Here is a 15,837-nt window from a genome sequence, read left to right on the forward strand (position 1 = left end):
ACCAAAAGTATTACGAATCAGTTTTTGGTCAACTTTAGATTCGGTTTGGTTATTTGGGGTGATGATTCAGAAAACTGCATTGGAAAGACCACATCAGCTTTAGTTTCTGATACAGAACATATGCCATCCAGTAGTTGCTCCATTTAGGGAGAGGAGGAGGAGGAGAAGCAGCAGTCAGAAGGCTTGTTGTCATACCTTTCATGGGTAGACACAGACTCTCCCCTCCTGACATCCCAGTTGCCTCGGCACTATAAGAGGGTTTTGCAAGACCAGTTGCTCTCCTTGCAACGGTGAGGCTGTGGACCATATTTTAGTTCTTAGGGACTATTGGTGGTCCACGGACCACAGGTTGGGAACTACTGCACTATAGTCTACAGAAAGTCATCATCATTGTCTTTTTTTATATCTCCTTTTCCCCAGAACCAGGACTCAAGGCAGCTTCCAAATGAAAACTAATGGGGGATACCATATTTAAGGAAAGGGTGGGATAAAAATAAATAATTAAATTCTATGAACAAAATTTGGAAAAAAATCCTGTTCTCAGTTTGACAGTGTGATTCCCTGCTTAATTGTGAAGCCCTTACTTTGAAAGCAGTTGTTCTACTTCAGAAACTTCATTTTTGCGTCTGCGGCAAACTAGGCTGAATTGGGTGAGACTCTGTGATGAATTTTTTTGCAATTAAATAAACCTTTCCTATGTTTTATGATAGAACCAATTAGGAAATGACGTTATAACCCAGGAACAAAAATTGTGTTACATAGTAATGTGGTAGGAGGCCAACCAGGGTATCTTGTTGAATCAATAGATCTGTGTCTGCTCAGAATTTTGTCAGCCAGAGTGTTTCAAAGTCTTGACACTTCCCCTTTCACACAAACAACCACATTTCACCATAAATCAATATCCTCTGCTAATGGCCTTCCAGTAACTTGCATCAGCTGCCCATTAGCAGGTTGTTCAGGCCTAGGCATGCCGGATGGCAAGGTGAGCAAAAGACCATTTTCAAATCAAATTCCAGCACTCCAAGGATACAGTTACCAAACAGCGTCAAGACAATGAAGTAGATGGAAGAGAACATCCCGGAGTGGACGCCTCCTTGGGATTCAATTCCTTGATACATCACTGCGTTCCAGTCTTCTCCAGTCAGGATCTGTGAAGTTAATGAACAACGGTGAGAGGGAAGGGAAGGGAAAGTCAGTGATAATTTCTTCAAAAACGGAGAAAAAATGCATTTCTCGGCTGTCTAAAGCAAGACTTAGAAGCTACAAGAGCCTATGATTTCTCTATAAGAGTGCCATCAAGACAGCACTCTGTTGAAGAAGGTTCTTGAGCTCAGCTCCTATTCTCTGTCCAGCAGCTTTTATCTTTTAGAGACTCTGAAGTGTCTGGTTAGATCCTGGCTTCATTTGTCTTCTTTGTGCTCTCTTTCGGCTGCCGTCGTTGACATTTTTATTATTTGCTCTCGGGGTAATTCTGTTTTGTATGAATGAGGGCTTGCCTGAGAGAACACTGATAGGATGATCTTTTGTATGAGAGAGAAAACCAAAGAATCTTCAGTCCATATAAATGCAAATGCCTCACCTCTTCATTTTTTGTCGTAAGGTTTGGACAGGCAAGGGATATTATGAACAGAAAGACCAAGAGGTGCCAAAAATATGCAGGACTGAACGGAGCAATGGTTTCCAGGAGAGCTTTAAAGGAGCTTTCCAAGGTGCTGAGCCCGATTTGGGGATAGGATTCAGCATGTTGGAGAGCTCCTTTAAAGCCTGAGTGACAACCAGAAGCAGTTTCCCTGACCTATACTAATGCTACTTTCTGAGAAAGATTTGCCTTCCTCTTTCCTTGTGGGGGAGGTTGGCTCTTGGTATGGGCTGCTGTTTATAAGAAGAAAGCCGGAAAACATTGCAGGCCTTAGATCAGAGAGAAGTGCAGGCAGTTGAAGATGAGACAGGGGATGTTTTGGATTCCAATGTTCATTCCTTAACAACAGGGGAAAAGGAAACCAGTGAAAGGTCAATTTCTCTTGCAAATTGGCCTTCAGATGATGGGGAGTTTTCCCGTGATATGAGATTAGGTGTCTGCATGGACAGAGTGAAGGATTAGGTGGTCAGAAAGTGAGAAATCCTTGAAACCCAGGGGTGTGAGGCATGATCTCACGGGTTCTTGGTCGGGTTTGGGCTTAAATCAAATGATGTTTACTTGGTGTCTCTCAGAGCAGACAACGTTGCCAAAAGGTTTAGGTTCCTGTCTCCGCTCTCAAGTTCATGATTCAAGTTTCCTGTGTTTGCCTACGTTCCTCAAAGAGTTTTGCCTTGGGAAAAGTTCCTGCTTTCATGCTTATGGATTTATACCTGTGGTCCCCTATCCAGATTCCCTACAGCAAAGAAGATCCTCTTACCTGAAATACAGTAAGAATGGCAGTAGGGAAGGTATCAAAGTTGGTGGTTGGTGTTTCATCGTTGAAATGAAATCTAGGAAGAGGCAGGAAAATGGTATTTAGGTAGTGAAGAGTACATAGGATCTTTACAAGAAGGAATAAAGTTGGTTGGTTAATCCAATGGTCCTTCTAATCTCCCATCCTGCCTTTGGGGGGGGGGGTGGCTTCCAACAGAACATGAAGGCAATCAAAATTGCCTGTCCAGCAAATATATCCCAAATGCTAATCAAGGTGATTAACTACAACATTCACACTGGCCTCCAACTGACAAAGAGTTCTTCTCTCACCTTGGACTTTCCACAGGTATAAATAAACCTTCCTTGTTTAGTTTCTCCATACCTCACAACCTCTGAGGATGCCTGCCATAGATGTGGGCGAAACTTCAGGAGAGAATACTTCTGGAACATGGCCATACAGCCCAGAAAACATACAACAACCCTATCCCAAATCTATTTTTCATACATGATATCATATGTCTGCAAATCTTTGTACTCATAGGTATGACATTGTGTCCATGGTCTACTGCAGGAGTGGACAACTTCTAAGGTCGAGGCTCTTTCTTGTGATCTGGAAGGATGGACCCAGCCACATTCACAAATTTTGGATCCTCACCCAATACTCCACCACATTTAGGGAAACAGACAATGCTACATGGATGGAAGAGAACTTTTTCAAAGGACGTGGAACATTTCAAGTTGAACTTACTGTCCTCCAAAGAGCTGCATCCCCAGCAGAGCAAAGACAACAATGAAGAGGAAGAGGAGGAACAGCAAGCTGATGATGGACTTCATGGAATTCAGCAACGAGACCACAAGGTTCCTTAAGGAATTCCAGTACCTAAAATTGCAAGTCAAAGTGCAGTAGAGAAATTAGAGGTGGAGACTGCAGAATAAAGCAAAAGCAGGGCATGTTGGGTCTATAATAATGGGGGATAAAGGTCAAGCTCTTCAAACAAGTGGCAAGACCAATTAGGAAATGACATTTATAACCCAGGAACAAAAACTGTGTTACATAGTGCAATTGTCACAAGAAAGAGAAGTGTGCACCGCTTCTCCAAATGGACTTGCAACATACTTTGTGACTTTGAAAATCCGCAGCAGCCGAAGAGCTCTCAGGACGCTGATGCCAAAGGAGGCACCAGGCTTCACCGCGGCCCAGATGACTTCGAAGATGCTCCCCACAATCACCTGCAAAAGAAGAAGGGAGAGGCAGATAACAAATTTATTATTATTATTATTATTAAAACCAGAAATCACAGAATCGTAGAGTTGGAAGAGACCACAGGGGCAACTTAAAGGTTTTTTTTTAAACCAATGGATAAAAGAAGAACAATCAGCTTTTCTCCCCAATAGATATCAAAGTGGAAATGTTAGAACTATAATAGATTTAATAGAATATTATGAAAAAAAATCAAAAGAAAGTACTTTTCCTTGCCTTAGATGCAGAAAAGGCTTTCGATAATGTAAACTGGGAATTTTTTCCAATTGATAATTAGTGAAATGGATATGGGATATTACTTTCAAAATATAATAGAGGCCATTTACAAAACACAAGAAGCAAAAATAATAAATAGACAAGTAATAGAATCAATAAAAATAGAAAAAGGAACTAGACAGGGGTGCCTTTTATCACCATTGATATTTATTCTAATATTAGAAATTTTATTAAATAAAATAAGGGGAAAAACGGAATTGAAAGGGCACTAATACAAAATCAGGAATATAAAATCAGGACCTTCGCTGATGATATTATATGTATAATAGAAGAACCAGAAAAAACATAGGCAATTGGCTAGATACAATAAGAGAATTTGGAGATGTGGCGGGATTCAAAATTACTATTGCCACAGAGGCAATCCAGTCTAACCACAATATGCCATGCAGGAAACCTTCAGGTCAGCAGGTCAGCAACACAAGGATTAGCCCATTGTGCCACCACGGCCCTAGTAGGATATGGCGCAATGTATTCAAGCTACAGGAAAAGAGATTCCACTGAAACATTAGGAAAACCTTCCTGATGGTTGGAGGGATTTAATTGTGTCTTCCCACCTGGCAGAAGGGGGTTGGACTGGATGCCCCTTGGGGCTTCTTCCATCTCTATCAAAAGAATAAACTTACCCCAAAGTCAAAGCAATTGAAGGAGGAGTGGAAATAGTTCCTTGCCCCCAGGCCATACATCTTCAGGGACATCTCTGTGAGGAACAAGCCAAGGAAAACAAACTCTGCAAAATCTAAAAGCAAGAGAAGAAGAAGAGGGTTAGTCCCTGACTAATGTTTAAACCATGGCCTTCGGATTGAGGAGTCTTATCTTCATCTTGGAACAGATCCCTGCCAAAGGTGTGAATCATGTTATATAGAAAACGAGAAGATCTAATTCTTTTGGCATGGATAACTGAGAATTTTATATGGTTCTCACTGGGAAAAGTGATTACAGATGTGGCCAGAGAAGCTGGAGTAGGCGAGGGTCACATGGCTGCTTCACTTCCTCCTGGACTAACCCGTCTCCTTGCCACCCATTGAGCCCTTTTTCGGTTTAGACTCCCTCTCACACACATTGGTTGTGAACTCATTTCCTGCTACTTACACAGATTTAAAATACTTATGTTCAATCCTATTTGACGTACTCAAGCACAGATCTGAGCAAGGCAATGGATGCCAAGCTCATGGTGGTACCATCACATGAAAAAATAGTCCTCTTTAACTCTCATGGTTGCATCCTATGGGATCCTGGGATTTTGATGAGGCACTAGAGCTCTCCGGCTGAGAATTTTGACTGAGTACGCTTGGACTCTGTAGATGAAGGGTTAGAAGGCATGATCATCAAGTTTGCAGATGACACCAAATTGGGAGGGAGAGCTAACACTTCAAAATGTGAAAGGTCAATTTCTCTTGAGAATTGGTCTTCAGCAGATAGGGAGTTTTCCCATGATATCAGATTAGGTCTACGCATGGAGGGAGTGAAGGGTAGATTAATTAGGCGGTCAGAAAGACTCTGTGAGAAATCCTTGAAACCCAGGTATAGTTCTCCTAGGATCTGACGGTGAGAGGGCATTACGATGCTGCCTACCCAACCTGGAGGTTTCCAGCAGTGCTGGAGAACATACTCCATCATCCACCAACCCTAATTATGATGGATATTGTAATCCAATGTGTTGGGGAGGTGTGACGTAGCCTCTAGTGCCTCCATTGCAAGGCTGAAATGAAGGATCCGACGGTGAGAGGGTGTTACAACGCTGCCTTCCCAACTTGGAGGTTTCCAGAGGTGCTGGAGAACAAACCCCATCATCCACCAACCCCAATTATGATGGATATTGTAGTAATGTGTTGGGAAGGTGTAATGTAGCCTCTAGTGCCTCCATTGCAAGGCTGTCATGAAGGATCCAATGATGAGAGGGTGTTCCAACGCTGCCTTCCCAACCTGCAGGTTTCCAGCAGTGCTGGAGAACATAACCCATCATCCACCAACCCCAACTGTGATGTGTCTTATAATCCAACATTTTGGGAAGCCTCTAACCGAGAATGAGGACTTGAAACGCCTCCTTTCAGACTGCCTCCCTTCTTCTACAAAGCGCATCTCTAATATATTCAGCCAACATAAATAAGTGTGCTTGTTTTGAAGCGTTGGCTGCTCTGCATATTGAATATCCGCAGGGAGAAGCAGGCTGCAACTTCAAAGGCAAACCCGGCACCCTCCAGACATTAATTGCACACGGTAGATGCACAGCGCCTGGCTGAAGATGTGCTCCGCTGGTTGCGCCCATTTGCCGACTACATCCGGTGGTTTGTCTTAACAAGAGGACAGCACTTAACCTCCTGCTGACGAGAACAGCACCCTGTTGATTCCATGGGTCTTCTCCATCTGGGTCAAGGAACGGGATTCGGCCCAAAGGCTCCTGCATGTCGGTTGCACTAAGCTTCAAGACCTTGGCATTCCTTGGAGATGTACTGGGGAGCCCGAAGATCCCAACAAAAGATTCCCCCAGGCAGGAAGCAGCCAGGCTTCGAAGCTGCAAGGCTATTCACTGCTAATCAAGGTGGCCGATTGCAACATTCACACTTGCTTCAAACAGATAAGAGTTACTGTATATACTCGAGTATAAGCCTAGTTTTTCAGCCCTCTTTTTAAGACTGAAAAATGCCCCCTCAGCTTATACTCGGGTGAGGGTCCTGGTTGGCTTATATTTAGGTTAGCTTATACTCGAGAACATATGGTAAGGCAAAGGTAAAGGTTTCCCCTGATGTTAAGTTGGTGCTCATCCCCATTTCTAAGCCAAAGAGCCGGCATTGTCCGTAGACACCTCCAAGGTCATGTGGCCGGCATGACTGCATGGAGCGCTGTTACCTTCCCGCCAGAGCAGTACCTATTGATCTACTCACATTTGGCATGTTTTCAAACTGCTAGATTGGCCGCTCATGCCGCTCCCAGGGTTTGAACTGGGACCTTTCAGTCTGCAAGTTCAGCAGCTCAGAGCTTTAACGCACTTTGCCACCGGGGCTCCTGAATATATCGTACATTTCATATTATTTGTCTCTATTATTATTGGTATTATTACATGTATTATTTTTCTCTATTATTGTTGCTACTATTACATTTACTTTACTCTATTTTTATTATTATTAATAATACATTTATTATTTCACTCTGATCTTATTATTATTATTATTATTGTTGCATTTATTATTTTACTCTATTATTACATGTATTATTTTCCTGCATTATTTATTATTATTATTATTATTATTATTATTATTATTATTACATGTATTATTTAACTCTATTATTATTAAAAGGACACATAAGCACATTTACATTGAAGAAGATGAGAATAATGATTTAATCAAAGTTGGAAAGCCTTATCTTAAATTACAGTTTTATGTAAATACAGTAGAGTCTCACTTATCCAACACTCGCTTATCCAACGTTCTGGATTATCCAATGCATTTTTGTAGTCAATGTTTTCAATACATCATGATATTTTGGTGCTAAATTCGTAAATACAGTAATTACTACATAGCATTACTGTGTTTTGAACTACTTTTTCTGTCAAATTTGTTGTTAAACATGATGTTTTGGTGCTTAATTTGTAAAATCATAACCTAATTTGATGTTTAATAGGCTTTTCCTTAATCTCTCATTATTATCCAACATATTCGCTTATCCAACGTTCTGCCGGCCCGTTTACATTGGATAAGCGAGACTCTACTGTATTCAAAAACATTTCACCTTCTGATGCCTCAATTAATGTAATTTTATTGGTATCTATTTTTATTTCTGAAATTTCCCACCCTCGGCTTATACTGGAGTCAATGTTTCCCAGGTTTTTTTGTGTGGTAAAATTAGGTGCCTCGGCTTATATTTGGGTCGGCTTAGACTCGAGTATATACGGTATATATCTGGACATTCCACAGATGATAGATTGATAGATAAATAAATAGATATAAACCCCACTTGCCTAGTTTCCAAAAGACCTCACAACCTCTGAGCATGCCTGCCATAGATGTGGGTGAAATGTCAGGAGAGAATGCTTCTGCAACATGGCCATACAGCCCTGGAAACTCACAGCAACTCAGTGATTCCGTCCATGAAAGCCTTTGACAACACAAAGAACCTTCCAATTCTGATGCTTCCCAGATAGGAAGACATATCCATCATCTCATTAAATTGAGATTAATGTGTACAAAGCACACAAAAAGCACAAAACGGGTTCTTTGGGGGACAGTCTGCAGGCTTTTTTTAGAGGGACATGAAACGAACCCCCCCCCCCTTTCCCCCCCTATTCTTCATTTTTTTTTCAACCCCAGCAGCTCCTCTTTCAAAGCGCTCCAAACAGTTGGCAGCATCAAGCCGGAAAAAGCTAATCAGAGCGTTTCAACAAATAGAAAATGGGGGGGGGGGGGGGGGAAAAGCAAAGGAGACAAAGCAAAAGAGTGATAGTAGGGGGAAAGGGTGTCAATGCAAGCCCCACAGGCTCTCAGCAGCCACAAAGTTAATTTGTAAGGTAATTAAATTCTCCCCAGAGGACGAGCAATTGAATTAGAGGGACCCCAAGCGGGCTGAGGGTGGTGCCAGTCCGTTGAGACCAAAACCCAGGACATGCACCAAAGTCCAATTACAAAAAACGGTTCATGAAGTTGCCTAATTAGAGGTGGCTGGGGTTACTGAGAAGCTACTGAAGACCTACAAGCCACTCTCAACACCTTCGCAGAAGCATACGAGAAGCTCGGCCTCTCATTGAACATCGAGAAAACCAAAGTGCTCTTCCAACAGGCACCAGCTAATCCAGTGATGGCCAGCCTATGACACGCGTGTCAGCACTGACACACCTAACCATTTTTGCTGACAGGCTGCTGCATGCAGATTGATTGGATGACTATGTCTTTTGTGGCCAAATTTGGCGTGATTTGGTCCAGTGGTTTTGTTGTTTACTCCATGAGAATTATGCACATTATTATTCTATTATTATTGTAGTATATTATCATTTTATTAATATTATTAGCTGTGCCCGGTCATGCGTTGCTGTGGCTAGGACTTTATTTTTCTTTTCTTTTTGTTGTATAAACGTAGAGGCGTGGATGAGAGGTTGTGCTGTCAATTTTCGAGGTTGTGGGGCATTTAGTTTAGTTGTTTTGTCCATGAAAGCCTTCGACAACACAATAAAATTATTATTATACTAGCTGTGCCCGGCCACGCGTTGCTGTGTCTTAGTCTGGTGGTGTTGGTCAGTCTACATTAGGTTGTATTGATGCTGTGACCTCCACCCTTCTTTATACTCACATTAGTAGTAGTATTTGAAGTCTGTTACCTTCTTCAATTTTTGTGTTGATTGATAATTGCTTGAGATCCCCGTTGTCTTTGGTTTGTTGTTAGTTGTAATGTTTGATTCTGCTGGGTGCGGTTTATATTTTTATTGTGGTACAATAGTCTTTTTTTGTTTTGCCTGTGTAGGTGTTTATTATTGTTGTTGTTGTAGTGGTCATGAAGGTTGGATAAGTTAGATGCTACTGTATTGTTTTTTGGGGGCCCAGTGTAGCACTGACTGGCCTCTCAGCCTCAGTGCCTGGCTGTTTCTTACCTGTGATGGTGTTGATTCTTATTGTTGTTATTGTCATTGTTATTATTGTAATTGTTTTTTGGAGGCCAAGTGTGAATGTAGGGATTGAGGAGGTGGATGAGTTGTGTTGTCAAATTTTGTATTTGTTATAGTTACAATGCGTTGTTGTGAGTTTTGTGGGTCCGGATTGTGGTTTTGTGTTGTGGTTGTGTTCTTACAACTGGGAGGCAAGGCTTTTGCGTTGTGTTGTCAAATTTTGTATTTCTGGGGCGTTTAGTTGTGTTGTTATAGTCACGATGCGTTGTTGTGAGTTTTGTGGGTCCGGATTGTGGTTTTGTGGTGTAGTTGTGTTGTTACAACCGAGAGAAAAGGCTTTTGTGTTGTGTTGTCAAGTTTTGTATTTCTGGGGCGTTTAGTTGTGTGCCAAGTTTCGTATTTCTGGGGCGTTTAGTTGTGTTGTTATAGTCATGATGCGTTGTTGTGAGTTTTATGGGTCCGGATTGTGGTTTTGTGGTGTGGTTGTGTTGTTACAACTGGGAGGCAAGGCTTTTGCATTGTGTTGCCAAGTTTTGTATTTCTGGGGCGTTTAGTTGTGTTGTTATCGCATGATGTGTTGTTGTGAGTTTTGTGGGTCTGGATTGTGGTTTTGTGGTGTGGTTGTGTTGTTGTAACCTGGAGGCAAGCCTTTTGCATTGTGTTGCCAAATTTTGTATTTCTGGGATGTTTAGTTTTGTTGTTATAGTCACTGCGCAAACAACTTTATCATTTTATATATATAGATTATTAACTAGCTTGGAGACCCGGCGATGCCCGGGTCATTTGAGAAAGGCCTTGTTTGCCTGTGTTCCAAGTGTAGCCTATATCCAATGTCAGCTGGGTTCAGTGGGTGCGGGTGAGCTCCAACTCCCATATGCAAGTCCCATCGTCCAGTGTCCATCCCCCTCCAAACAGAGCCAGTATGTAGAGTAGGTCATGAGGGCTCCCTGTACCATGTTTGGTCTTGATCAGTCATTTGTGCGGGTCGCGGTGCTCTCAGGAAGTGAGTGAAGGTATTGGAAGTCCCATCGTCCTCCAAACTGCACCTGGGTGTAGAGTGAGTCATGGGTGTTGTTTGTTTGAAGTTTGGTCTTGATGAGACATTGATGGGGTGACAGTGGTCTCGGGAAGTGATTGAATATACTACAAGTCCCATCATCCAAGGTCCAAGCTCTTTCAAACCTCACCAAGATGTAGAGTGGGCCATGGTGGCTCTATGTGCCAAGTTTGCTCTTGATCAGTCATTGGTGGGGGTCACAGTAGTCCCAGGAAGTAAGTGAAGATAGTGTAAGTCCCCTCATCCACAGTCCCTCTTCCCCCAAACTGCACCAGGATGTAAAGTGGGCTACCCTGCACCTGCGTGTCAAGTTTGATACAGTTTTGTCATTCATGGGCATCACAGTGGTTTGTGGGAGGTGAATTGGATGAATGTACTGCAAATCCCATAATCCTTGGTCCATCTTCCATCAAACTGCTGCAGCATGTGAAGTGTGTCATTTGGGATATGTGTGCCTGGTTTGGTTCAGTTCTGTGATTTGTGGCAGTTGCTGTGGTCTCAAGAAGTGAGGGAAGGTACTGCAAATTCCATCATCCTTGGTCCATCCTGCCCCAATATACATCAGGACGTAAAGGGGGCCACAGGGGTTCTGTGTGCCAAGTTTGGTCCATTTCTATCATTGGTGGGCATTGCAGTAGTCTGTGGGAGTGAAAGTGTTTGAAAGTACTGCAAATCCCATCATCTGTGGTCCATCCTCCCCCAAATGGCAGCAGGTCATAAAGTGCATCGTGGGGATGAAGTGTGCCAAGTTTGGTCCATTTCTATCATTGGTGGGCATTGCAGTAGTCTGTGGGAGTGAAAGTGTTTGAAAGTACTGCAAATCCCATCATCTGTGGTCCATCCTCCCCCAAATGGCAGCAGGTCATAAAGTGCATCGTGGGGATGAAGTGTGCCAAGTTTGGTCCATTTCTATCATTGGTGGGCATTGCAGTAGTCTGTGGGAGTGAAAGTGTTTGAAAGTACTGCAAATCCCATCATCTGTGGTCCATCCTCCCCCAAATGGCAGCAGGTCATAAAGTGCATCGTGGGGATGAAGTGTGCCAAGTTTGGTCCATTTCTATCATTGGTGGGCATTGCAGTAGTCTGTGGGAGTGAAAGTGTTTGAAAGTACTGCAAATCCCATCATCTGTGGTCCATCCTCCCCCAAATGGCAGCAGGTCATAAAGTGCATCGTGGGGATGAAGTGTGCCAAGTTTGGTCCATTTCTATCATTGGTGGGCATTGCAGTAGTCTGTGGGAGTGAAAGTGTTTGAAAGTACTGCAAATCCCATCATCTGTGGTCCATCCTCCCCCAAATGGCAGCAGGTCATAAAGTGCATCGTGGGGATGAAGTATGCCAAGTTTGGTCCATTTCTATCATTGGTGGGCATTGCAGTAGTCTGTGGGAGTGAAAGTGTTTGAAAGTACTGCAAATCCCATCATCTGTGGTCCATCCTCCCCCAAATGGCAGCAGGTCATAAAGTGCATCGTGGGGATGAAGTGTGCCAAGTTTGGTCCATTTCTATCATTGGTGGGCATTGCAGTAGTCTGTGGGAGTGAAAGTGTTTGAAAGTACTGCAAATCCCATCATCTGTGGTCCATCCTCCCCCAAATGGCAGCAGGTCATAAAGTGCATCGTGGGGATGAAGTGTGCCAAGTTTGGTCCATTTCTATCATTGGTGGGCATTGCAGTAGTCTGTGGGAGTGAAAGTGTTTGAAAGTACTGCAAATCCCATCATCTGTGGTCCATCCTCCCCCAAATGGCAGCAGGTCATAAAGTGCATCGTGGGGATGAAGTGTGCCAAGTTTGGTGCAGATCCGTCATTCCTGTTGGTCTCAGTGGCCTGGGATAGTGGCGGCCAATCAAAACGCGAGCACATATTCCGCCAGGCCAATCAAAATGCTGATACATACTCCGATTTCACTTTTATTATATATATAGATATTAAGGTACCTAATTTCACCACACACAAAAAAAACTGGGAGCTGGGGCAGGAGCTGGGGCTAACAGCGGGCGCTCATTCCGCTCCTGGGATTTGAACCTGGGACCTTTCGGTCTGCAAGTTCAGCAGCTCAGAGCTTTAACACACCGTGCCACCAGGGCCCCCAAAACTCGGCTTATATTCAAGTATATACGGTACTTCAAAAAAAATCAACCTGAGTCATGAATGTTGTCTTGCTTTCAGAAGGTGGCTTTCACGCAGCTTGAGTTTCCGTTTCCATTTCACGTTGTTATCCGGGCACGGGCGCGACACCTGTAACCTTCCTCCCCTCGCTCTCCTCTTCCTTTCCGCATCAGCACTAGCGAATTATTTCTCTGCCCTGCTTTGTGATAATAATGGGCCTTTTCCCCCGTCTTCCTTTGCCGCACACATCCCGTCTAATTTTTCACTCAATTTGTAATTAACAAGAACATTCTTCCCGACACCAGCTGGGAGATGAATATCTCCTCATAAAGTTCTCTCCTTTTAACACGCCGCTGAATGCCTTTCGGTGCCAGAAAAGCCTTCTCCTAATGGCTCCCTTTTTGCGGCTGCGGCAGGAGGCAGCGGAAGACCAATGGCATGGCTTGGCCACTTCACCCCGGGTGGGAAGAACAAAGATTGAAAGTGGAGCATATCCCACAGTCTGTCCTCACAGCTTGATCTCAGGACTGCAGAAGAAACGGGCAAAAGCCAGGCAGACTGGCCTCCCAGTTCTGCCCCGATGGCACAAATGAGGCAAGGGTTGGAAAGCTTCTGTCTATTATTATTATTATTATTATTATTATTATTGACATAACGACATAGTATGACACAGCAAACAAGATAGATATGCTGGATTTCGTATCACAAAATCACAAGTCAAACGCTTCCCAAGTGTCTAGGGCTGTGTGATGTATTATTATTATTATTATTATCAACACAACGACGTTGTATGGCACAGCAAACAAGATAGACATGCTGGATTTCGTTTCGCAAAACCACAAGTCGAACACTTCCCAAGTGTCTAGGACTGTGTGATGTATTTTCTGATGATGTGTGCAGATCCCAGTAGGGTGGCCTTTTGCAGTTGGCAGATGGTGATTTTGTCAATGTCTATTGTTTCCAAATGCCGGCTGAGATCTTTTGGCACAGCACCCAGTGTGCCCATCACCACCGGGACCACCTGTACTGGTTTCTGCCAGAGTCTTTGAAGTTCAATCTTGAGGTCCTGATAGCGGCTGAGTTTTTCCTGTTGTTTTTCATCTATGCGACTGTCACCTGGGATGGCAACATCAATGATCCAAACCTTGTTCTTTTCCACAACTGTGATGTCTGGTGTGTTGTGTTCCAGAACTTTGTCAGTCTGGATTCGGAAGTCCCACAGTATATTTGCATGTTCATTTTCCAATACTTTTGCAGGTTTGTGATCCCACCAGTTCTTTGCTGCTGGGAGGTGGTACTTGAGGCATAAGTTCCAATGAATCATTTGGGCCACATAGTTGTGCCTCTGTTTGTAGTCTGTCTGTGCGATTTTCATTATTATTATTATTATTATTATTATTATTATTATTATTATTATTATTATTATGACACAGCAAACAAGATAGATATGCTGGATTTCGTATCACAAAATCACAAGTCAAACGCTTCCCAAGTGTCTAGGACTGTGTGATGTATTATTATTATTATTATTATTATTATTATTATTATTATTATGACACAGCAAACAAGATAGATATGCTGGATTTCGTATTACAAAATCACAAGTCAAACGCTTCCCAAGTGTCTAGGGCTGTGTGATGTATTATTATTATTATTGTTATTATTATTATTATTATTATTATTATTATTATTATTATTATTATTATTATTATTATGACACAGCAAACAAGGTAGATATGCTGGATTTCGTATCACAAAATCACAAGTCAAACGCTTCCCAAGTGTCTAGGGCTGTGTGATGTATTATTATTATTATTATTATTATTATTATTATTATTATTATTATTATTATTATTATGACACAGCAAACAAGATAGATATGCTGGATTTCGTATCACAAAATCACAAGTCAAACGCTTCCCAAGTGTCTAGGGCTGTGTGATGTATTATTATTATTATTATTATTATTATTATTATTATTACACAGCAAACAAGATAGATATGCTGGATTTCGTATCACAAAATCACAAGTCGAACACTTCCCAAGTGTCTAGGACTGTGTGATGTATTTTCGGATGATGTGCGCAGATCCCAGCAGGGTGGCCTTTTGCAGTTGGCAGATCGTAATTTTGTCAATGTCTATTGTTTCCAAATGCCGGCTGAGATCTTTTGGCACGGCACCCAATGTGCCGATCACCACTGGGACCACCTGCACTGGTTTCTGCCAGAGTCTTTGAAGTTCAATCTTGAAGTGAAGTGAAGTGAAAAAGATCTTGGAGACCACACCTGGAATCACACTGGGTCCAATTCTGGGCACTGCAGTTGAAGGGAGATGTTGACAAGCTGGAGAGCGTCCAGAGGAGGGCAACTAAAATGATCAAAGTTCTGGAGAACAAGCCCTATGAGGAGCGGCTTAAAGAACTGGGCATGTTTAGCCTGCAGAAGAGAAGGCTGAGAGGAGACATGATAGCCATGTACAAATACGTGAAGTCATAGGGAGGAGGGAGGGAGCTTGTTTTCTGCTGCCCTGCAGACTAGGACGCAAGGGAACAAGGGCTTCAAACTACAGGAAAGGAGATTCCACCTGAACATCAGGAAGAACTTCCTCACTGTGAGAAGGGCTGTTCGACAGTGGAACTCTCTCCCCTGGGCCGTGGTGGAGGCTCCTTCTTTGGAGGCTTTTAAGCAGAGACTGGATGGCCATCTGTCGGGGGTGCTTTGAATGCGATTTCCTGCTTCTTGGCAGGGGGTTGGACTGGATGGCCCATGAGGTCTCTTCCAACTCTACTATTCTATGATTCTATGATTCTATGAAGTGAAGGTCCTGATAGTGGCTGAGTTTTTCTTGTTGTTTTTCTTCAATGCGACTGTCACCTGGGATGGCGACATCAATGATCCAAACCTTTTTCTTTTCCACAACTGTGATGTCTGGTGTGTTGTGTTCCAGAACTTTGTCAGTCTGGATTCGGAAGTCCCACAGTATCTTTGCGTGCTCATTCTCCAATACTTTTGCAGGTTTGTGATCCCACCAATTCTTTGCTGCTAGCAGGTGGTACTTGAGGCATAAGTATTATTATTATTATTATTATTATTATTATTATTATTATTATTATTATTATTATTATCTATATATATAAAAGAGTGATGGCATCA

At 42.7% G+C, this 15,837-nt stretch overlaps 1 protein-coding gene across 10 annotated transcripts in view; it reads right to left on the reverse strand.

Moving 5' to 3' along the window:
• Positions 1–15,837, reverse strand: part of cacna1b (calcium voltage-gated channel subunit alpha1 B) — a 250,165-nt gene that overhangs the window by 93,316 nt on the left and 141,012 nt on the right. For all 10 annotated transcript variants that reach the window (XM_062960070.1, XM_062960067.1, XM_062960066.1 and 7 more), the window contains 5 exons: positions 4,553–4,665; positions 3,510–3,622; positions 3,141–3,272; positions 2,397–2,469; positions 1,031–1,148 (listed from right to left, as the gene is read on the reverse strand). In XM_062960070.1, coding sequence (XP_062816140.1) covers positions 1,031–1,148; positions 2,397–2,469; positions 3,141–3,272; positions 3,510–3,622; positions 4,553–4,665 — 549 coding nt within the window. The remainder of the gene's footprint in view (positions 1–1,030; positions 1,149–2,396; positions 2,470–3,140; positions 3,273–3,509; positions 3,623–4,552; positions 4,666–15,837) is intronic.

This window comes from Anolis carolinensis, unplaced genomic scaffold (genome assembly GCF_035594765.1).
Source record: "Anolis carolinensis isolate JA03-04 unplaced genomic scaffold, rAnoCar3.1.pri scaffold_7, whole genome shotgun sequence".
In the NCBI taxonomy this organism is placed as follows: Eukaryota; Metazoa; Chordata; class Lepidosauria; order Squamata; family Dactyloidae; genus Anolis; species Anolis carolinensis.